Source organism: Amblyraja radiata, chromosome 6, assembly GCF_010909765.2.
Source record: "Amblyraja radiata isolate CabotCenter1 chromosome 6, sAmbRad1.1.pri, whole genome shotgun sequence".
Classification (NCBI taxonomy): domain Eukaryota; kingdom Metazoa; phylum Chordata; class Chondrichthyes; order Rajiformes; family Rajidae; genus Amblyraja; species Amblyraja radiata.
The window spans coordinates 44495381-44520377 of NC_045961.1; the positions used below are offsets into that span (position 1 = coordinate 44495381).

Consider the following 24997-nt stretch of genomic DNA (forward strand, 5'->3'; position numbering starts at 1 on the left):
GACAATAGACAATATACAATAGACAATTGGTGCAGGAGTAGGCCATTTGGCCCTTCGAGCCAGCACTGCCATTCAATGTGATCATGGCTGATCATCCCCAATCAGTACCCCGTTCCTGCCTTCTCCCCATATCCCCTGACTCCGCTATTTTTAAGAGCCCTATCTAGCTCTCTCTTGAAGGCATCCAGAGAACCTGTCTCCACTGCCCTCTGAGGCAGAGAATTCCACTGATGGCGATACATCAGATGGAATTTTCATGCAGCTTAAAATTTGGATCAGTGGACTGGGCTGTCTTCACCACTCTGCAAGTTCAGGCGGTCAAGAGCAGAGTAATTGCCAAAACAGGATGCAATGCAAAACGGGCTGAATACTTTCTATAGTGCAACCGTAGAAACTTGAAGGAATCTTTGTGGTCATGCCAAATCCTCTCACAAGTGTAAGAAAGTAAATACGCTGATGTGCTTTCTTGATCACTGCATCAGTGTAAAGAGATCTAGATTGGGTTGTTGGTGATATGTATACCTAGGAACGTGAAGCAGTCGACTATCTCTTCAGCAACTCCATTGATGACGCCAAAATTGTGTTCACCACCACTTCCTTAGGTTAACGGGCAACTTTTCCATGTAGCTGACATTAAGTATGTGAATTGATGTTACTGACATTGAACTGTTTTGTGAAAATCATCAGTGTATTATGTTGCTATTAAAGATCCCACAATCCAGCAAGCTAAATCTGTGACAGTTTACCCTTTGGATGTAATTTCTATGAATGAAGTTCATTTCTGTTATTGACTCCCTGGACAATGCATGTTTCTAATCTTTAAGCTTCTGATTGCTGTGGTCGCCTTGGTTGGGACTAAATCTTCAGAGACAGACCTGCCTTTTAGGTGTTTTGACATTTTCAGCTTCTTAATAAATCAGGACAAGGGTAAGCTTGTAGTGTGAATGGAGAGGAGAAGGAGAAGGAGATGGGCTGGTAAAAGCTCTTGCAGTACATAGAGTGAAAAAATAATTAAGATGGAGGAACTAAGAATGACTTGTGAACAATAGTTGTGTAATCATCTCAAGTTGCTATTTGTCATGACTATAACCTTTCTCCCTGCCTGTCATGTTTGGAAACTCTTCTTCCAAAGTGCAGTGAGAAAGTGCATAAAGTGTTTCGCAATTTGGGTCCAAATGCATTTCTGGCCGAACTGTTTTAGTGGCTTTTAAGTTCAACTGAGAGGTTCGACGTGACATCTGATAGTACTTCCAGTAGTTCAGCACACCCTAAGTGCTACACTGGTACTTCAGTTGAGCTTGAAATAGAGTTTAACCATGCAGCCTCTAGCAGGCTAAAGAAGAATCACAGAGGCATAAAGCACATCTAATACACACAGATTCTACTTTCATTTAATCGCATCATTGTTTCTTATTCAATCGGCATGGTGTCACAGCAACTTAGCTGGAGCCTACCAGATTGTAGCAGTGAAATGAGAGGGGCCAGAGAGATGTGGCTCTGATGATATTGACTGCCTTTTTGAAACAGGACCTCTTATAATTTAGTTTAGAGATACAGCCTGGAAAAAGGCCCTTCGACCCACCGTGTCCACAGTGACCATTACACATAAAATAAGAATACAACCTCACTGCGGCTCTTGAATGTTTTTTACCTGCACTTTCTCACCCGTTCACACTACTTCTATGTTATCCCACTTCCTCAACCACTCCTTACACATTAAGGGCAATTTACAGCGGCCAATTAACCTGCAAACCTGCATGTCTGGGATGTAGGAGGATACCAGAGCATTGTATCCAATGAACACCACTAGATAAATGATGAATCCTTTTGAGGATTGACAGGTCAGATTTATCATTGATTGACCTCCAGTGCAGGAACTAGAGGTTGTGTGTGACCTAATCCATGGTGTCTCGGTCAAAATCATAAATTAATAAATTATCTGAAACCCCAAGCCTTACAATGTTGCATCTTGTATTTAACATTTTTATAGAAACATAGAAAAATAGGTGCTTCGAGTCAGCACCGCCATTGAATATGATCATGGCTGATCTTCTAAAATCAGTAACCCCGTTCCTGCTTTTTCCCCCATATCCCTTTAGCCTTAAGAGCTAAATCCAACTCTCACTTGAAAATAGCCAGTGAATTGGCCTCCACTGCCTTCTGTGGCAGAGAATTTCACAGATTCACAACTCTCTGGGTGAAATTTTTTTCCCTCATCTCAGTCCTGAAAAGCCTACCCCTTATTCTGGTTCTGGACTCCCCAAACATCGGGAACATTTTACCTGCATCTAGCCTGTCCAATCCTTTCAGAGTTTTATATGTTTATATAAAATCCCCTCTTATCCTTCTAAATCCCAGAGAATACAAGCCCAGTCGACCCATTCTTTTCCGGTTAGTCCCGCCATCCCGGGATAAACATATGGTGAACCTACGCTGCACTCCCTCAATAGCAATAACGTCCTTCCTCAAATTAGGAGACCAAAATTGCACACAATACTCCAGGTGCAGTTTCACCAAGGCCTTGTACAACTGCATTAGGACCTCCTTGCTCCTAAATTCAAATCCTCTTGCAATGAAGGCTAACATGACATTAGCTGTCTTCACTGCCTGCTGTGCCTGCATGCTTACTTTCAGTGACTGATGTACAGCCAGGTCTCTTTGCATCACCCCTTTTCCTAATCTTACATCATTCAGATACTAATCTGCCTTCCTGTTCTTGCCAACGTCACATTTATCCACGTTATACTGCATAGAAACACAGAAGCATAGAAAGGTGCAGGAGTAGGCCATTTGGCCCTTCGAGCCTGCACCGCCATTCAATATGATCATGGCTGATCATCCAACTCAGTATCCTGTACCTGCCTTCTCTTCATTACCCCTTGATCCCTTTAGCCACAAGGGCCACATCTAACTCCCTCTTAAATATAGCCGATGAACTGGCCTCAACTACTTTCTGTGGCAGAGAATTCCACAGACTCACCACTCTCTGTGAAAAAAAAAATTCTCATCTCGGTCCTAAAAGACTTCCCCCTTATCCTTAAACTGTGACCCCTTGTTCTGGACTTCCCGAACATCGGGAACAACCTTCCTGCATCTAGCCTGTCCAACCCCTTAAGAATTTTGTAAGTTTCTATAAGATCCCCCCTCAATCTTCTAAATTCTAGCGAGTACAAGCCGAGTCTATCCAGTCTTTCTTCATATGAAAGTCCTGCCATCCCAGGAATCAGTCTGGTGAACCTTCTCTGTACTCCCTCTATGGCAAGAATGCCTTTCCTCAGATTAGGAGACCAAAACTGTACACAATACTCCAGGTGTGGTCTCACTAAGGCCCTGTACAACTGCAGAAGAACCTCCCTGCTCCTATACTCAAATGCATGCATCTGCCCAATCACCCAACCTATCCAAGTCACCCTGCAGCCTCATAGCATCCTCATCGCATCTCACACTGCCACCCAGCTTTGTGCCATCCGCAAACTTGGACATGTCCGTCGTCTAAATCGTTAATATATATTTGTCAATAACTGGGGTCCCAGCACCGAGCCTTGCGGCACCCCACTAATCACTACATGGAGAAGTAATTTGTCAATAGCTTATCAATTAATGCAATCGCTGTTGGTGTATTGGATGTCTAACTAAATTAACAAAGGTCTTTTGAAGATTACCTTCATGGGCCTGTTCCATTACGCGGCTTTTTCAGCGACTGCCAGCACCCATCAAAGGTCGTTGCAGGTTGCTGAAAAATTTAAACTTGTTGAAAATTCAGCGGCGACCAGAAAGATGCTACGACTCTTTGGGCGACAGAGGAGACTACTCATGACCATACAGGTGACACCGTGGCGACATGTTGCGGGTTGAGGCCTGTATGGTCATGAGTAGTCGCCCAAAGAGTCGTACCTTGTTCTGGTCGCCGCTGGATTTTCAACACGTTAAAAAAAATTCGGTGACCTGCTGCAACTATGACGGGTGCCGGCAGTCGCCGAAAAAATCGCGTAAGTGGGACAGGCCCATAAGAGTTAATTTGAGAATCTCTCTTGCTAAAGGAATAGATTGTGATGTTTATTGCTTGATCCCTGTTTCTGGGACTTGATCATTGTTTCCTTCAAAAGCTACAGAATACTCCATGGCAAGTCTGAGTCTTAATGGTTCTTGATCCTGCCAGAATATTAGATTTCACATATTACTCATTGTAAATGGTTTAAAGTCCATTATGTTACCTGTTATGAGAACTGTAAATCAGCAGGGTCTTAATCTATATTTCACTGTAATGCTTGCAGATATATCTACTCCTGTTTGATTCTGGTCACAAATTTCTCTCTCCCAGGTCATTTCCCAGCTGCGGATTCTAAGCAGGTCAATGACAGCGGGATGTAAATTCGACAGAGAGATCTGGTCCAACGAGCTGTCTCCTATTCTCAACCTCTGGAAAAAACTTAACCAGGTAAGATGCCTTCAAAAAAACAATTAGTTGCGTACTTAGTGCAACTGAAAAGAAAAATCTAATGTATGAACTGAACATTTTCACATCAGAGAAACTATGTAAATGGTTAAAAAGAACAAAGTTACAATAGATTCAGAAGATTGCCAGATGAGTCTACACGAACTTCAGTAAAATGTAGACAAGGAACAGCAGATGGTAGTTAATATAAAAAAAAACACAAAGCACTGGAGTAACACAGTGGGTCAGGCAGCTTCTCCAGAGAACATGGATAGGCGATGTTTCGGTTTGGGATCCATCTTCAGACTGAGTGTGGTGGCGAGAGAAGGCTGGAAGAGAGGAGGGGCAGGACAAACCCTGGCAAGTGATAGGTAGATGCAGGTGAGGGTTTTTTTTACTCGACATAAGTGTGGACAAAGTCCAAAGATGAAAAGATAAGGATAGAAGAGGTGCCAATGTTTACGCCAGAGGAAGAAAGGGAGCGGGAAGTGTAGAATTGGGTGCAAGTCCAGATGGGGCACAGGAAGAGGGGAGGAGGAGGGGGGATGGGGGGGGTTATTTGTAGATAAAGCATTTGACAAGGTTTCACATGAGAGACTGCTTCAATAGATTTGAGTTCTTGGGATCCAAGGCAAGTTTGACTGTGGATCCAAAAGTGACATGATGAAGCGAGGCGGACGGCGATGGTGGAGGGTGCTTTTGTAATTGGGAGCTTGTCATGAGACCTTTACTGTTTGTCATACATTCATAATTTGGATATGAATATCAAATAAGTTTGCAGATGACGCGTAAATTGTTGAGAGTGAAGAGAATAGTTTCAGTATACTGAATGGGTAGGTCAATGGCAAATGGTATTTGATTCTCATAAGTACAAGATGATGCACTTTGGGAGGGCTATCAAAGATAGAACTTGCACAATGAATGATACGGCCTTAGGAATTCCTGAGGAACAGATGGACCTTGGTGTACAAGTCCACAAATCCCTAAAAATGGCAGCATAGAGGTCATAATGGATAAAATGTATTTTTCTCCAGGATAGAGGATTCTAAAACTAGAGGGTATAGCCTTAAGGTGAGAGGGGAGAGATTTAAGATGGACCTCAGGTGCAACTTTTTCACTTAAAAGATAGTCCGTATCTGGAATGAGCTGCCATAGACAGGGGCGGAAAACCCGGGGGGGCCAGAGGGGACATGTCCCCCCCATGTTTTGAGAGGTGGGCGACATCCCCGCCAGGTTAACCTGCCTGGGCTTGCGGGAAATATGGCCGGCGCAGATAAGCAGCGCTAGTATCCCGTCAGTCCAGACAGGGCTGTTAGTTAACCTGATGAGACAGGCAGTTGAGCTGCATTTAGCGCTGGATTGAGCCTCCGAAGCCTTGCGCGCGCGTGTGTGAGTGTGCGCATGCGCGCGCGGACGCCAAGAATTTGTGTCCCCCGTCCCCTCCATATTTTGATAGTGAGTTCCGTTCTTGGCCATAGAAGTGAATATAATTGTGACTTTCAAAAGTCATTTGGACATATATGGATAGGAAGGGTTTAGAGGGCTGATGGCAAAATGCAGGCAAATGGGATGAGCCCGGTATGCCAACTTCGTCAGTATGGTTGCATGCTGTATAGCTCTATGACTATGATTCATAAATAGATAAGGTGATGTAGAATCTATACAGAATACCAGCACTGTATACCTATAGATAATATTTGTTTAGTTTTGTTCAGAGATATAGCAAAGAAACTGTTCCTTCGGCCCACCAAGTCTGCGCCGACCAGTGATCCCCGTTTACTAGCACTATCCTACACACTAGGGCCAATTTACAATCTTTTACCAAAGCCAATTAACTTACAAATCTATACATCTTTGGAGTGTGGGAGGAAACTGGAGCACCTGGAAAAAACCCATGCTGTCACGGGGAGAGCATACAAACTCCATACAGACAGCACCCATAGTGAGGATCGAACCCAGGTCTAACCCACAGTGCTATTTAATAAAAACTTGTATAAACATTGTGTCATAGGATGACGCTTCTGAGTTCCTATCCTTTAAAGAAAATATTATATTGACTGCCGGTGCAAAATCACACTGAAAGTGCTTCCTCCGATTCTGAGCAGCTAATTTTAATTATCTTGCTGTGTGGGAAACATTTGGTGGAATGCTTGCTAATATAATCCTCTTTTAACTTCATTAGATTAAATTGAATCTATTCTTGTTTAGTATCTAAACAAGAAATTGAACACAAGAAAAATCAATGTAAATTTGTTATAAAATGATAAAAGCAAGCATGTCAATATTTTCTGTTATTTCATTAATTTGCTTCTCAACCTCTTCTATTTTATTTTTAGGGCTCACAGTTGATTCATCAAAAGATATCTCCTCCAAATGAGACGCAGGGTTCTCCTGTCCAGTCATTCATAGCCTTGGAGCAATTCAATGCCATACGCCTGGTGCAGAGTGTTCATCAGTCTCTGGCATCGATGAGCAAGGTTATACGAGGAACATCTTTACTGACATCTTCAGTGCAGAAGCTAGCTACTGCGCTAATGAATCAAGAGGTACCTTCTGAATATTATGTTTTTATTTAATTGGACATTTTGTATATGTTGGGATATAGACACTTGTCGACTTTAGACTTTAGAGATGGACTTTAAAGTGGAAATAGGCTCTTCAGCCTACTGAGTCCGTGCCGACCAGCGATCACCCCGTGCACTAGCACTATTCAACACACAAGGGACAATTTTACAATATTACTGAAGCCAATTAACCTACGAGCCTGTAAGTCTTTGGACTATGGGAGAAAACCGGATACCCGGAGAAAACCCACGTGGTCACAAGAACTCCGTGAGACAGCACCCGCAGTCTGGATCAAACCTCTAGCATTATAAGGCAGCAACTCTATTGCTGCACCACTGTGCCGCCCAAAACATTTCATTGTACATTTTGTATGTGTTGGGCTTTAAACAATTGTAAGTAGCCTATTTATTCCCTGAACTTTCAGGACCCAGAAAAACAATACCCCATAAGACAACCTACAGTACAGCTAGTAGAACTGCTGTCTCACAGCTCCAGTGACTCAGGTTCAATGCTGAGCTTTGTTGTGGAATTTGCTTGCTCACGCTGTGACCGTGTGGATGTCTTCCCACACATCCAAAACATGTGGCTGGTAAATAAATTGACCACTGTAAATTGCCCCAGTGTGTAAGTGCATGGTGCAATCTATGGAGATGATGGGAATGTGGAGAGAATAAATGGTATAGAATTAAGGCAACTTGGTGCTTCATGGTCAGTGCTGACTATGTGGAATAAGGAAAGGTGGTGGGTGTACGGAACGAGCAACCAGAGAAGGTAGTTGAGGCAAGGACTATTGCAACATTTAAGAAACAAACAGGTATTGTCCAAATGCCTTGAGGTGCCTACTGTTAGTAGTTCAGGTATCCCTGCATTTACCTTGTTAATCAGGACTATCACAATGTTTAAGAAACATTAGGACAGGTACATGTATAGGACAGGTTCAGAGGCATATGGGCCAAACGCAGGCAGGTCAGACTAGTAGCAATGTTACAAAATTTTGAGATTTTAAATATCAAGTCTTTAATTTATCCCATCAGATAAAGCATAAAAAGAAGTTTAATTTGACACCTAATTCACTTTCATATCTTCAGTATTAAAAAGGTTATGGCCATTTTCATACTCGGAAATTGGCATCTTGTTCCCTATTGCTTTTTCATTGACTTAACAGCTGTGATCGAGAACATTTTAAAGCCCATAACTTTCTTAAAATTTAAGAGAACTTAAAGAAATTTTCAGTTATTATAGATTGAAGCATTCTGAAACAAATATGAAACAACCTTACTTAGATGACTTGAAATTAAAGCATATAGTTAGTTAGTTACCTAATTGTAGCTAATTACAAAATTCAATTACTAGATCTAAACATCTATCCATTTCTTAAGAATAGATTAACATTTTTAAATAGCTTAATGGCACCTTTACACGGGGCGACTTGACGCAAGAGTTAACCAGAGTTCAACATCGTGGGAACCTCGTGCGATAACAGTGCGGCATTCGTGGACCACCGTGGACCACCGTAGCGCTAACGGCAGGTCATCGTGTAACTTGGTCACTCGGGAGAAAATTCAAGAAAATTTGAATTTCTCCAAGAGTGACGTACACTTGTGGTTGAGTATTGCAACATTATATGAACGTAGTGGCCAGTGCGATATCCGTGCGATATCCGTAATAACTCTTGCGGGTACCGTGGGAACTCCTGCGAACGGTGAACCCGGAAGCTGGACAGAGGGGACAGAAGGTGATTACAAATTATCTTCAGTGGGATTGAATTTAAAAAATAAATAAAAATAAAGATTTACATCCGCATATGGACATCAACTTATTCATGAGTTATGTTAATGAGATTCAAGAAAATAACTATAATCTTTAAAAGGGACTTTAAAAGGGACTTTACTGAAAGGTTACGCATTTTTATGGTCCGTGAGATATTTTTCACATGTACTTCTTTGAGAGATACAGGTCGGAGTCCTCGGGTCCAGGGGTCCGGAACGCTACCAATCAATGTTGTGCAGAGACCCGTGTAAGGAGTGAACTGCACATGCTGGTTTAAACCGAAGACAGACACAAAAAGCTGGAGTAACTCAGCGAGTCAAGCAGCATCTCTGGAGAAAAAAAGCTGATGTTTCGGGACGAGACACATCTTCAGACTCAATTCCGATTAGGATGTCTGAAGAAGGGCTCCGATTCGAATCGTCACCTATTCTTTTTCTCCAGAGATGATGCCTGACCCGCTGACTTACTCCAGCTTTTTATGCTTTTCTTCCCAGATCTGACTTACCTGCTGAGTTACACCAACATTTTGTGTCCTTCTGTGCATATTAACCAGCATTAACCAGCGTCTGCAGTTCCTTTAGACATTACATAACTTCAGATTTTAGAGATATAGCGCGTGGGAACTCCTGCGAACGGTAAACCCGGAAGCTGGACAGAGGGGACAGAGGGTGACTAAAAAAGGTGGTCTCAAAAGGACACATGGGAACATGTGTCCTTCGAGGACGTCCCACCTAATTGTCATTGTTGGATAATCTTTTTAACAGGAACACTTGCAGAGATGGCTCCCAGAAAATCTCAAAGGAAGGGGGTAAAGCGGGTCAGAGATGTTTTTGCCATGCAGGAGAATGAGGAGGAGACGCAGCAAGAGAGACAGGTGGAGAGGCAACAGGAGATGCCACAGATAACACTGCCTGTGGGCTCCTTGGAGCAGGGAGAGGGTGAGCAAGGTGCAATTCAGATTGCCTCCCCAGTAGCCGTTGTAGGAATAGCCTCTACAGACGTAAAGGGAAGATGGCAGAAGGTAAAGTCATATTACTTCACCAGGGAACAAGAGGGGGAACTTGTAGAATGGTTCCAATTTAACGTGATTCTGTACGATAAATCCAGAGAGGATTATAGAAACAGGGAGAGAAAAAGGAACCTGCTGGAGACGAAGGCTGCCGAGTTTCCCGAGTGCTCATGTGAGTTTATATAACGATATATAAGTTCATCAAGAGGAGAACCATTTAATGTTATCCAAGATTTAAAAACATACATTGCTATTGATGTAAAAGTGCTGTGTTTGCAGTTAACTTAAACTTCTCTTATAAGACTGTCTGTGCCCTGCAGCTGCAAAGTAAAAAAGTCGCAGACAGCGCGTCAATGAAAAAAACCACCATTCTGTACTCGAAATTATTTCGTAAAGGCATGTCTCCAAATGAGCCGATTCAACCAAGGGAGGATATATATAGTGTGTGAAAAAAAAAGTTACATCATTTGTGTCACGTGTAGTTCACGATGTTCATTCAAGATTTAACGCGACAGCTCGGGAAACGGCCAAGTCACTCGCACGAATAACATAAATGCCGAGTACCGTGGGAACTCTTTATCTACTGCCGTTATATCGTGCGAGACTCGTGCTGGACCACGACCTCTTCACTCTGGTGACATCTTGCGTCAACTCGCCCCGTGAAAAGGCCCTTTAAGTGTCCAAATAACATTCACACAAGAATTCACAATATAACTTAATTTTTAAATCTCATTGTCATGGGTTTATAGGCCAAATGGAAGGAATTTAATGTTTAATACCTATAAATTAATGGCCATTTAAATGGCCGGTTCTTCGGGGGAAAATTCACCGTTTCACAACTTAAAATGTGAATTAAATACATCTTAATACACTTTTATACATAAAAATAAACTACTTTCTTTTACCTGTCCCCTCCATAAAATCCGTCCCCGTTGTCGGCATTGACGGCTTCAGAAGCTGATTTTAAAATCATTCCAGTGATTAACTTGTCGGGCAATTTTTAAAAAAAAACACACAGAACGGCCGTCGGAACGATTCTTTAGCAACATCTTGCACTCCAACAAATATAATCCAGGACCAGGTCGGGAAAAAAAAAATCAATTTTAACCCCGCCCCCCCCTCAAACGCGCCATAATCGCGCACACGGCCAGTGGCAGAATTGCAGCGCCGCTGAAGGTAAGTATTCTAACATACCTAAGACTAGTGTAGATGGGGCATATTGGTTGGTGTGGCCAAGTAGGGTTGAAGGGCCTGTTTCCATGCTGTAAAGACTCTATGACTATAAGAGGATGTGTTCCCATGCTGTACTACCTTATGACTTTATTATGCATGCCGCCTGCATATAGAAGTTTGTAACATCCATGAACCCCTGCCTGCTGATTTTTACCCAATGAGACATTAATTTTCCTTCCCTTAAGTGGACAGCCTGCTTCTTTTTTTCCCCTTATGTAGAATGGGCCAGTATATTGGAAGAAAATGCTTATGTTTCATTAGGGCCAGTGGTGACCTTCAATGGCTTTGCTCCTCAAGGCATATGCTCCCCAAATACTCTAGCATGATCAACCCTTTAAACCAAAGGCTGCCTTCTCACACTTCCCAACTTATAGCAGTGTGACTGCTCTTCGGAACTTTTTCACTCAAAGGGTAGTCTGTATCTGGAATGAATTGACAGAGGATGCCACAAATGCAAATTATGATTGTTAAAAAAAATTTGGACAGGTACATGGATAGGAAGGGTTCAGTGGGCTATGGGCCAAATGCAGACACATGGGATTAACTCAGAATGCTAACTTGGTTGGCATGGGCAGGGTGGGCTGAAGAGTCTGTTCCATACCCTATAGCTCTATGACTCTGTGACTGAGGTGGAGTGGCCAACAAAGCACACATCCACTTGAACTTTATCCGCAGCATTTTCAAAACATGTTATTTTGTTGGAAGTTGCCACAATCTGTTGAATCAAATTTAAAGTTCACATCACAAATAACGAGGCAACAACAAGCACTTGTTCTGCTAATGGTTTAGCTACTGTATAATCGGCACATGCCTCTACGAAAATGATAGTCAAGAAAACCATGAACAACTTGGAGATGAGATTTTCCTGTTCTGATCAATGAGATTTGGCTCTGCAGGTTGTCCCAGCTCATGCATTCCAGATTTTAATAATTTTTTTTAGGTAAGAAGTCTTTGCATAAATATCACCCAGGAAGTCAGCCTAAGATAATTGCAAATAAAGGGCTGTGCAATGCCTCAATTTGCAGTGGGTTATAATGATGTCCAGCATACCCAATGTAATGAAAAATATAAGACAAAATATCCACCTTCCCTGTTCCTGTCAGGTCTGTGAATTTCTAGTGATGCTGTTTTACACTCTTGGGAAGCTTTTATACCCAGAGATTTCCTTTAGAGGAGTCTAAACCTGCTGTTGTACTCATCGGCAAACTTCGTAATTTGGAGGCTGCAAACTAATTTCCAACTTCATGGCATTTCAAAATTGTTTAAATGAGGTCTAGCCCCGACATTGGCAGGACCTCTGCATCACCATTAGCAGGTGTAACTTCCGGTGTACACATCTAAAAAGCCTACCTCCCATCTATGAATGAATGAATGATACTTTATCACATATGACATGTCACAGTGAAATTCTTTGTTTTGCACACTATACACAAAGTATGCAAGGAGTCACGAACAGGATGCCGACAAAGTTACAATATAGTCCCAATGGTCCCTCTTCATTCTCGGCGGCTCCCCACGCCAGGTCCCTCTTTATTCTCTCGGCCCCCACAGCAAGCCGAGCCCCTCTTTATTCTTTCAGCGGCCCTTTTTGTTCAATTCTCTCCATCATAATAGTTGCTTAACAATAAAATATTTACAGCTTCTTGTTGGTGTATATGGCATTCTGGTTAGGGAAATATAATCTACTGTTATTTGGGTATATGTTCACAAGAAAATTGTGATTGTAAATCCAAAGATAAGGTTTAGTACAGTGGACGGAGAAGTAATAACAACAATCGACCATTACCCCTGGGAATCATGTTTTATTAAAGATTTGTCACTATTTTCTAGGAGCAATGGCCTTAATAAAATGGGTGAGGCTAAGGGGGTACAATAGAGGAATAGCACAGCAGAGTGTCTTTCTTGCACCTTGCAGTGTAAGTGTGATTTAATCTGAAGTGGAAATTTAAACGCAAATTGGAGGAACAGCACCTCGTATTTCGCTTGGGTAGCTGAAACCCATTAATATGAACAGTGAATTCTCTCATTTTAAATAATTTCATCTATCACCCCTTCCCTCCCCCCTCCCTCCACCCTAATCGTTTTTATCAGTTCCACAGTTCTCCACATTGTTTCCCGCACAAGATCATACCTTCCCTTGTCAACAATGGTCCTATCAGGCCTGTGGCTGGCCCTGAATGGCCCTGGTCTTTTCTAGCCTCCAGCTCTTCACCTCTCCCATCCACCACCTCCTACTTCGGGTCTGAAGAAGGTTCCCGACCCAAATGTCCTCCATCCTTTTTCTCCAGGTATGCTGCCTGACCTGCTGAGTTTGTGTCGCTTGTGGTTCAGCTCAGTGAATAGGAAAAGCAGATGTTACTGTACAGTCAGTCAACATTTGTGATTATTCCTACCACTGGAATTGCGTTTTCCACGGAAAATAATCTTTTCTAATTGAATTCTGATAAATTTACAATCCTCTCATGGTTGGGAGCTTTCAATGTCACATCTCCAGTGCTTAAATGACACAGTCAAGGCTTTAAAGCGGCTTTAAATTAGAGTGATAGAGCACTATTTATTCAGTTTTTATTTCCTTGTAAACGTACTCTCTCATCATCATTGTCTCTGCTGACTTTCAGTGCTCTACCAGCATCATCATCCTCTGTCTGATTGACCTTCTTCATACATTAAAGAAATGATTCCATATACATCCTGCAGATAACAGACATCGCTATGAATATTTGTATGAATTGTGACCTTTCTGGTCTTTTTTTATGCGACACATGAAACATTCACTATTCCAGTCGTATTCAGGTGTCCTCCTTCTTGTCTAAATCCCTGCCTCTTACTATACTGAACTGATCTGTTATATTTGATCAGTTTTAGTTTAGTTTGGAGATACAGCGTGGAAACCGGGCCTTCGGCCCACCAAGTCCCCGCCGAACAGCGATCCCCGTACATTAGCACTATCCAACACACTAGGGACAATTTACAATTTACACAAGCCGATTAACCTACAAACCTAGATGTCTTTGGAATGTGGGAGGAATCGGAGTACCTGGGAAAATTCCACGTGGTCACGGGGAGAATGTACAAACTCCATACAGACAGCACCCATGGTCAGGATTGAGCCCGGGTCTCTGGCTCTGTAAGGCAGCAACTCCACCGTTGCGCCACCATGCCAGAGTGAAGAAGGGTCTCGACCCGAAACATCACCTACTCCTTCGCTCCATAGATGCTGCCTCTCCCGCTGAGTTTCTACAGCATTTTTGTCTACCTCTAAATACATGTTGCTGCTTTTTAGAAGCAAAATGCTGCAGAAACCCAAAATCTGTGTCAAACACTCCTTTCAGATGGAGCTTTGATGTATTTAATTCATTTGAATGCAAGATTTTCAAAATTAGCATATGCTGTCCTCTACATACCAGGGAATCTAAGCACTGATAGAGTGGCTGATTTGCAGGGCACCTCCATTCAGTTCATCATCATGACCATGTCCTCACCATCTGTTACCGTCCTCTCTGTTTCACTTCCCCTCTGACTTCTCCGTCCACTGCTGTTCCAATAAAGCCTAATACAAGCTCAAAGATTGGCACCTTGTCTTCTGACCAGATACAATATAGTCTATGGACCCATCACAGAGTTCAACAATTTTAGATAATAACAGTAGTTTATTTCAAATTTCCAGAATCCACTGTACTTTCTCCTGGTAATTCTTCCTTCTGCAGTTACTTCAAATGGACCTTTTTCCTAACCTATTGTGGACATAGCCTAGACGATCACGCAAACCAAACTCCTTCCATTGACTCAATCTACACTTCACGGTGCCTCGACAAGGCCAACAGCATTATCAGTCACCTCGGTTACTCCTTCTCCCCTCTCCCATCAGGCAAGTGGTACAGAAGTTGGAAAACGGACACCTCCAGATCCAGGGAGTTTCTTTCCAGCTGTTATCAGGCAACTGAACGGTCCTCTTATCGGCAAGAGGGCGGTCCAGACCTCTCAACTATCTGATTGGAGACCTTTAAACTATCTGTAATTGGACTTCATCTTGCGCTAAATGCTGTACTCGTTATCCTTTATCTGTACACTGTGGACGGCTTGATTGTATTCATGTCTAGTCTTCTCTTTGACCGGGTAGCATGCACCAAAAAAAATGTTCACTATATCTCGGTACATGTGACAATAATAAACTGAACAACTTTGTGCAATTTAAGGACTCCTATCTTTAATTCTGTCACTGACCTATTCTCTTTTATTCTCTCCTCTCCAATTTTTGTGCACATTATAATCTATCTATTTTCCCAGTCTGAAATAAGGTCAGTGATATAAAATATTTAATTGATTTCTCCCTCTACAACTTCTGCTTCCAGTGTTTCCAAATCTTCTATTTTTTATTTGTTATAGGCATTATTCAATTGGAAAAAAACCTGAAGTTTACATGCTAGACAAATTAAGAAATTGGGTGAATGTAGGATTAGTGTGAAGGGGTGCGTGATGGTCAACATAAGCTCAATTTTCTGATGTACCTGTTTCTGCGCTATGTGGCTTAACGACTCTAAACTGGCTCATTGCAGGTCCTTTCCACATCCAGTCTCATGAGGGTAAAATCTTGTTTTCAATGTGCAGATAAACTCAAAGACTGCTGGAGCCTGTTAATTATCAACTGATTAATGCATTAAGATTTGGTGAACCACAAGTTCCATAGTCTGCCTTAATATGCTTCTGTGTTACAATTCCATACCAGTTTCATTTACGCATTTCAATCAATTTCAAAAATTAACAAATTTAATAGGGGCTAAAATTACATTTTTGTAAAGTATGTAAATATCAATGTGTAAGATTTCACTGATACTGTTCTGCTACAAGCTATTATGTAACACATAGAATTATAAAGTTTTATATTTATTAAATTATTTTTTGTGAGCTCCTATTAGAAAATCTGGGGTCACAGTCAAACATAATTTATTTATTTATGTCGATAAAAATAATCAAATTTGATAAGTTTTCCACAATTAGAATTCTAATTAGAATAATAATTATTATTTTGTTAGTTAAATTATTTCTATGATTTAATGATGGTTATAATATGTTTGCAATTAACAACTGCCAGAAAAGGTTTCTTTGAGTAATGGGAAGCTCCCATCAACCACAACCCCATTAACTATCATAAACTCTAAGCTCAGTGGTAAACTCCAGACTTTACTTTAGACTTTAAACATACAGCGTAGAAACAGGCCCATCGGCCCACCGTCTATGCCGACCAGCGATCACTCTGTATGCTAGCACTATCCTACACTTTAAGGACAAGTTACCAATTTACAGATACCAATTAACTCACGAACCTGTATGTCTTTGGAGTGTGGGAGGAAACCAGAGCACCCAGAGAAAACTCAGGGAGAACGTACAGACTCCGGGGCTCTACCACTATAAGGCAGCTTTAAGGCAGCATCTCTACTGCTCCGCCACTGTGTCGATCAAGACAAAAAAAAGGCTCATTATCTGCTTGCCCAGAAAGTTACAAATTTCAGTTGAACCTGGTGCAAGCCTACCTCTTTATTCAGATACAGTTATTGGTGCCTGTTTGGATCACTAACCATATACAGGTATGGTGGTTGAAACTCATAAAATAATGGAACACAAGGAATAATTCAGTAGCACATAATAAAAATGCACCAACAGAATACCTGTTCTCATTTAAGTATGGAAATCCAATGATGAAATTTAGATTGCTGAATATTACTAGTTTGGGTGATTCTGCATATGAACCTAGAGCTTTGGTTAAAAATTGGATGAGAATGGATTTTCAAAGACTCATTATTAAAATGGGCCTTCCAAAATGTTTTTTTTTTCTTGTAGAAACAAGGAACTGCAGATGCAGTTCTGCAGCTTCAGAGATGCTCCCTGATTCACTGAGTTATTCCAGCAATTTGTGTCATCATTTTTTTCTTACACTTTCAGGACTCTTTGGTGATTTTGCTATTTTAGAATTATCCAAACCAGCATGGTTGTTCAGTGGTTAGCCTGCTTTGATATTGCACTCTGCCAAGAGATGAAGTGCAAAAAATTCATTCATAACTTTTTTTTGTGTAGTAAAAGATTGAACTAAGGTGTAAAAATCAATTGCAAAACAAGATCAGCATTTCCTACTATGCCAAATACTTAATAAGTATTTTAATTATGCTCTTCCATCCATGTGATCTGTATTTGAAAAAAGCAGAGAGCACACATAGATGATGTCAATCTATGTGCAATGGCCCATTTGTGGCTCTGTGAAATTAATACAAATACTGTACACTATATGGAATTAACACTGGGCATGGACCAGAACAGGAAACTGGGTCTTAACAGAAATGTTTGCACATGCTATTTAAAGAGATCATCAGTTACCTTAAGATTGATTAAGGATTAACTTGGAGAAGTGGTCATTACATTCAAAAGGGATGAAGACTACAAATCGAAGACCTGGAATGAGTATGGGTGAACAGTTACTTTTTATTTAATTCATATAATGGTCATTTTGATAATGGCACCATGAACACAGGGAATGATGACCATATGACAAGACTGACTTGCCAAAGGAGGAAGGGCAGAATGTCTCCAGTTAGGTAGGCCTAACTCCCCAAATTCTGTGAGAATCTTTTCTCCTACTAGTAACGATCAAAAATAATGCATCAAAATCATGAAAGAATTTCTATCAACGATGATAGATATGATACACTTTGCAGGTATGGCACCAGCCACAGCCATGCCTGCCTGTGTTGCCAATGTTGTTGGGTACTTTAACAATTATAAGGAAGATGAGTAGTTTGTAATGTGTTTAATAAATGAATGAATGAATGAATGAATGAATGAATGAATGAATGAATGAATGAATGAATGAATAAATTAATAAGTTTATTGGCCAAGTATTCACATACAAGGAATTTGCCTTGATGCTCTGCCCACAAGTGACAACATGACATACGGTGACAGTTAAAAATGATACATAAAACATTAAACATTAATAATAAAACATTATTGATTAAACATGTGAATTAAATAAAATACCAGAGCAAAAGGAGGCTACAGATTTTTGGTTATTGAGTAAAGCTACTACTCGTGGGGAAAAAAAGCTGTTGTTATGTCTGGCTGTGGCAGCTTTGACAGTCTGGAGTCGCTTTCCAGAGGGAAGCGATTCAAAGAGTTAACAAGAGTTTACATACTGGGGAAACAAGATAGTGAGGCTATAAATAGATTTATCATGGTGTTTGGGTTCCACAGCACAGCTTACTGTTACTCTTGCTCATTCCTTAAAGCCACCTTCTGTCAGTTCTTCTTGATGACAGTACCAACTTTACTCTTCCATAAAGGTGAAAGTGCATCCCTGTCTTGATTGCATTTAGTAGCAATTCAAGCAAGCACGATTAAAATTGAGTGCTGATCTTGCTCTTTATGAACCTATTTTAAGCACCTTCTGTTACTTCAAATTCTATTTCTACATCAGCTCTCCAAACAATAGATATCAGATCGTGTTATGCATCTTTTCACTTCACAGCACAAGTGATGAAGCCAGCAATGGCTATCTCGCCAACAGTCTATCTGTCCCTTCCTTCTTTGTGTCTGTTTTGTATGTTAAATGTATGTTTTTTTGGGTTCTTTAGCTTGTTTTGTGTGAGGGGGAGATGGGGAAAACTTTTTCGAATCTTTTACCTCGACTGAGATTCCGTATCGTATCTCCGTCCGCACTGTGGCCTAACATCGTGGAGTTGGCGGCCTTTGCTGCAGATCGTCCGGGAGCTCTATCGCGGGAGCCTGTGGGACTTTAACATCACGGAGCTCGCGATCCCTGTCGGGGGTCGTCTTTAGGGCTCCACTGTGGGAGCCTGCGAGACTTTAACATCGCGGAGCCTGCGGTCTCTGGTAGTGACCGACCGGGAACTCCAAGCCCCAGGAGCTTCGACCACCCTGACGTGGGAGTTTCAATCGCCCTGACGCGGGAGCTTCGATCGCCCCGATGGGGGCTTCGACCGCCGGCTGCGGATGGTTCGACTGCCTCAACCGCGGGAGAATAAAGAGGAAAGAGATTGGACTTTATTGCCTTCCATCACAGTGAGGAATGTTGGGGATCCGCTGTGGTGGATGGTTACGTTAACTTTTAAGTAGTTGTGTGTCTTGATGATTTTTATTTAGTATGGCTGTATGGCAATCTGAATTTCACTGTACCTTAATTGACAATAAACTGACCTTGAAATCTTGAAGTCAAAAATAGCCTGAAAGAGAAATCTAATGCTTTGATTAAGTTGAAACTGGAAATTCTGATGCAATTACTTTATTTCAGATTTGTGACACAAGATTCCCACTAACTCAGCTCGGGATCAACTTTTGATGTCGGTTAATTTGAAATAAGCTATTTAAATAAGCCAACAAGCATAAGATCTTTATTAAGGAATCGTGATGGTTTTACATTTCATAACCAATATAAAGCTTTATACATCACGTCAAAATAACAGTTATTACTTTGTCTTGAATAGGACAAAGAATTCCTCATGTCTATTTGTATATTTACATAGTATTAACATCCATACAATCAAAACTACTGAACAACACTAAAACCGTATATTTATTTTGCTGGCAGTGAAATGCCTCTCATATTTAGTGATGGATACAGCAAAGTACATCTTTTTATTGCACCTTAAGACCACAATTTCATAGTAAATGTCACATATTTGAATTGAGTGGGGTTTTTTTCTTGTTCAGTGCACCAGTGATTAATTAGTTTACTTAAATGTCAGAACTGTCCTTTGAAGTTGTCATTGTAATTGGATTTCATTACCTGTAATTAATGGCTAAATTCTGATGTCAAAAACGATTTTCATCTAAAACTGTTTCCATTATACTAATGAATTGCTCAAAATATTGTTCATAAAAAAATTATATTGGCATTTCTTTTATAAATGACAAATTAGCATTACATCCTTTGGAAAATTCAGAGGCACAGTTGCCTTTTCTGAAATATTTATCAGCTGTTAGGTTTTGTTTCATGGTATGTACGGTAGGAATGTGCACATTTTCAATCAGTGAAAATCATTTAAATATACATTTGTTTTTAATACAACATGGAAATAAGCCATTCAGTCCATCAAGTCTTCACTGGCTCACAGAGCAATCACACTGACCAATTTATTTCCCTGTAATCTCTTTCGTTACACTTGCCCATTCACACCCCCTGCTTCTCCCTAAAAACCACTGACACCAGTGTAATTTTATTGTGGCCAATTAACCTACCAGTCAGCATGTGGGAAGAAACCAGAGCACCTATGGTAAACCCAAATAGTCATAGAGTCACAAAGCAGAGAAACAGGCCCTTCAGCTGAACTTGCCCATGCCGCCCATCTACACTAGTCCCATCTGCCTGCTTTTGGACCATATCCCTCTAAACCTTTCCTATCCATGTACATGTCCAAATGTCTTTTAAATGTTATAGTATCATGAGGAGATGTAGAAACTACACACAGCATCAGAGGTCAAAATCAAAGCTGCAATACCTGCGATGGCACCATGCTGCTTTGTGAAATACATAAAATATACTAGAATTTAAATTACGAAGATACAATTTTTTAAAGCTAAAAATAAAACATGTTCTGCTTTTTTAATTGGTCTAAATCATTTTGTAAAGAATCAGTAACCAATTTAAAAAATCTTTTGAACTGTCACATTTTTTTAAATACATTATTTTGTAAAATTGCAATACAGCCGTGTAAAATTCTAATAAACAGAAGCATAAAATATGGTAATAAAATATGCCTCAGATTTCTTCCTGTGTCTGCTGAATATTGGTCCGACGTTTGGTCCCAAATAATGTCTTCGATTAATCGTGGCAAGAATTAAATTTTTGTTTTGTTGGAGTGAAATTGATGTTTTGTTGAATCTTTATTAAATCATTAGTTCATATAACATTTTCATTGCAGTCAATGGAGAAGAAACTAAGACAATGATGTCCATAAAACTCATGGAACCTCATTAATAACATGTTTGGTTCTCCAAAATCTTTCAAATTGAAGTTACCATCCTTGCCCATTGTGGATTTTATGTTATCAGGGACCAATACCAATATGCCTTAGGAAACGGAAAAGCAAGTCGATCAGTTTATGGACAATAGTAGGTTTTCAATGAGTGCCAGCTCTACCAGTAATGCCCGCATTGTGTGGATAAATTAATAAAACAAGCTGCCAATTTGTAATTGGCCATTTTGAACCAGAGATCAAATCACTTATTATCTCATTATCTCAGCCTTTTTATGTTTTAGTTTAGATTTAATAGATTGTTTTTTGTATTCATATTCCCAATTTATGGGGAGAAGGCAGGAGAATGGGGTTGAGAGGGAAAGATAGATCAGCCATGATTGAATGGCAGAGTAGACTAGATGCCCTAATTCTGCACCTGCAATTTATGAACTTATGAACATATAATAGGTTTTTTCGAACCAGGTTGGAGAATTACCCCACTTGGAATGAATATTCATCATGTGGAGGTCTGTATTCTAAATGTTTAATTTTATTTGTGCAGTGTCCTTTGAGCTGGCAGAACAAGTGGGAAGGGCCTGAAGACCCCATGCAGTACCTCAGAGGATTGGTTGCTCGAGCTCTTGCAATACAGGTAAATATGAATACTAAAATCAAACATGAAATGCTTTGAAGGATTTATTGGAAACAGAAGGGCATATATCATAAATATTGATATCTGATTCATGTACATCAACTGAACAGAATGTGGAGCCTCCAAGGAGTAAACACACTTTTTTTTCCTTCAGTTTTGGCTTGCATTCTTTGATAATCATTAAAAAATCATTACTTTCAAATTAGTTCACAGGTTTAATGAAGAGTTGCCGTAATTTTTCTTCACCTCATTAGACTTTGGCTAACACTGTTATAATGTACACGGTTATACGTTCAAAGGTTGAGCAGAGAAAGCTTCTGAGAAATGGTATGTGTGGTTAGGTGATTTTGTGCATTTTGGGTCATATTTTTAAACTACGGGAAACTAAATCCAAAATGAGGGCTTCAAGAAGTGCCACAAACATGAGCTGGTTATACTGTGCCATTGTAAAAATACACAAGGATGAAGTTGACCAGGTTACATGCTAACTCTTGACTTTTCAGCCTCCTACACTGTTCCAGCAACACCCAAAATAAGCTTGAGGGATGCAGCTGAACTGTGAATTAATCTCAACGGTTGAATGCCTCCATTGCCAGCAGTTCTCTGCACTGGTGTATCTCACGGATGCTCATCAATTGTTTCACTTAAGACCAAGTGCACTGATGGATTCTTAGAAGCATAACAGTACAAAGTACCAGGGCACTTCATAATTTCTTAAATCAATAGAGTACTCAGACAATAGCTGCAAATGTCATTTCACTTGACTGAGACCTTCTCCCACGTTTTGGCCTTGGTTTTTTATTAATTGGCAGCAAAGTCTCAAGCAATGCAGCCCATTCAGCTTATCTGTCTTTTCAATCAGACCTAATCATAGTTTGACTGGCACACAGAGGTCCTTCTTCTTCCACAAAGCTTGTGCAAAAGCAACAATGCTTCAAATAGATTATCTAACACTACCTCCTGTCATTCTCCAAACAACTGTGACTTTTCAGTGATACTTTTGAAACATGACATGATCTTACAATTTGACACGTATCAAAATTAATCTGATTTAAGATCATCCTGGTGAACCTACACCTGGTGAACCTGCACTGCACTCCCAAAATAGCAAGAATGTTCTTCCTCAAATTAGGAGACCAAACTGCACACAATACACTAGGTGTGGTCTTACTAGGGCCCTGCACAACTGCAGTAGGACCTTCTTGCTCCTATACTCAAATCCTCTCGCTATGAAAGCAATTAAAGACTGCATGGATGAACTACACCAATTGTTCATCCCAATTTGGCAAAATAATAAATCAGGGAAGGTAGTGCATATGTGGATAACAAGGGAAATCAGGGATAGTATCAAAACAAAAGATAATGCCTACAAATTAGCCAGAAAAAGCGGCCTACCAGAAGACTGGGAGAAATTCAGAGTCCAGCAGAGGAGGACAAAGGGCTTAATTAGGATAGGGAAAATAGATTATGAAAGAAAACTGGCAGGGAACATAAAAACTGACTGCAAAAGTTTTTATAGATATGTGAAGAGAAAGAGATTAGTTAAAACAAATGTAGGTCTCTTGCAGTCAGAAACAGGTGAATTGATCATGGGGAACAAGGACATGGCAGACCAATTGAATAACTACTTTGGTTCCGTCTTCACTAAGGAAGACATAAATAATCTGCCAGAAATAGCAGGGGACCGCGTAGCCGGGAAGTGGTGTTAGGTAAATTGAATGGATTAAAGGCCGATAAATCCCCAGGGCCAGATAGTCTGCATCCCAGAGTACTTAAGGAAGTAGCCCCAGAAATAGTGGACGCATTAGTGATAATTTTTCAAAACTCTTTAGATTCTGGAGTAGTTCCTGAGGATTGGAGGGTAGCTAATGTAACCCCACTTTTTAAAAAGGGAGGGAGAGAGAAAACGGGGAATTACAGACCAGTTAGTTTAACATCGGTAGTGGGGAAACGGCTAGAGTCAGTTATTAAAGATGGGATAGCAGCACATTTGGAAAGTGGTGAAATCATTGGAAAAAGTCAGCATGGATTTACGAAAGGTATATGTCTGACGAATCTTATAGAATTTTTCGAGGATGTAACTAGTAGAGTGGATAAGGGAGAAACAGTGGATGTGTTATATCTGAACTTTCAGAAGGCTTTTGACAAGGTCCCACATAAGAGATTAGTATACAAACTTAAAGCACACGGTATTGGGGGTTCAGTATTGATGTGGATGGAGAACTGGCTGGCAAACAGGAAGCAAAGAGTAGGAGTAAACGGGTCCTTTTCAGAATGGCAGGCAGTACCGCAAGTACCAGTGGGGTACCGCAAGGCTCAGTGCTGGGACCCCAGCTATTTACAATATATATTAATGATTTGGACGAGGGAATTGATTGTAACATCTCCAAGTTTGCGGATGACACGAAGCTGTGGGGCAGTGTTAGCTGTGAGGAGGATGCTAGGAGGCTGCAAGGTGACTTGGATAGGCTGGGTGAGTGGGCAAATGCATGGCAGATGCAGTATAATGTGGATAAATGTGAGGTTATCCACTTTGGTGGCAAAAACAGGAAAGTAGACTATTATCTAAATGGTGGCCGATTAGGAAAAGGGGAGATGCAACGAGACCTGGTTGTCATGGTACACCAGTCATTGAAAGTAGGAATGCAGGTGCAGCAGGCAGTGAAGAAAGTGAATGGTATGTTAGCATTCATAGCAAAAGGATTTGAGTATAGGAGCAGGGAGGTTCTACTGCAGTTGTACAGGGTCTTGGTGAGACCATACCTGGAGTATTGCGTACAGGTTTGGTCTCCAAATGTGAGAAAATACATTCTTGCCATGGAGGAAGTACAGAGAAGGTTCACCAGACTGATTCCTGGGATGTCAGGACTTTCATATGAAGAAAGACTGGATAGACTTGGCTTGTACTCGCTAGAATTTAGAAGATTGAGGGGGGGATCTTATAGAAACTTACAAAATCCTTAAGGTGTTGGACAGGCTAGATGCAGGAAGATTGTTCCCGATGTTGGGGAAGTCCAGGACAAGGGGTCACAGTTTAAGGATAAAGGGGAAATCCTTTAGGACCGAGATGAGAAAAACATTTTTCACACAGAGAGTGGTGAATCTCTGGAACTCTCTGCCACAGAAGGCAGTTGAGGCCAGTTCATTGACTATATTTAAGAGGGAGTTAGATGTGGCCCTTGTGGCTAAAGGGATCAGGGGGTATGGAGAGAAGGCAGGTACAGGATACTGAGTTGGATGATCAGCCATGATCATATTGAATGGCGGTGCAGGCTCGAAGGGCCGAATGGCCTACTCCTGCACCTATTTTCTATGTTTCTATGAAGGCCAACATGCCATTAGCTTGCTTCACTGCCTGCTGTACATGC

The 24997-nt window shown here is 40.9% G+C and overlaps 1 protein-coding gene across 2 annotated transcripts in view; it reads left to right on the top strand.

Annotated features, from left to right (window-relative positions):
- dync2h1 (dynein cytoplasmic 2 heavy chain 1) overlaps positions 1-24997 on the top strand; it is a 413286-nt gene that overhangs the window by 338114 nt on the left and 50175 nt on the right. For both annotated transcript variants that reach the window (XM_033022666.1, XM_033022665.1), the window contains 3 exons: positions 4322-4438; positions 6772-6981; positions 21540-21629. In XM_033022666.1, coding sequence (XP_032878557.1) covers positions 4322-4438; positions 6772-6981; positions 21540-21629 — 417 coding nt within the window. The remainder of the gene's footprint in view (positions 1-4321; positions 4439-6771; positions 6982-21539; positions 21630-24997) is intronic.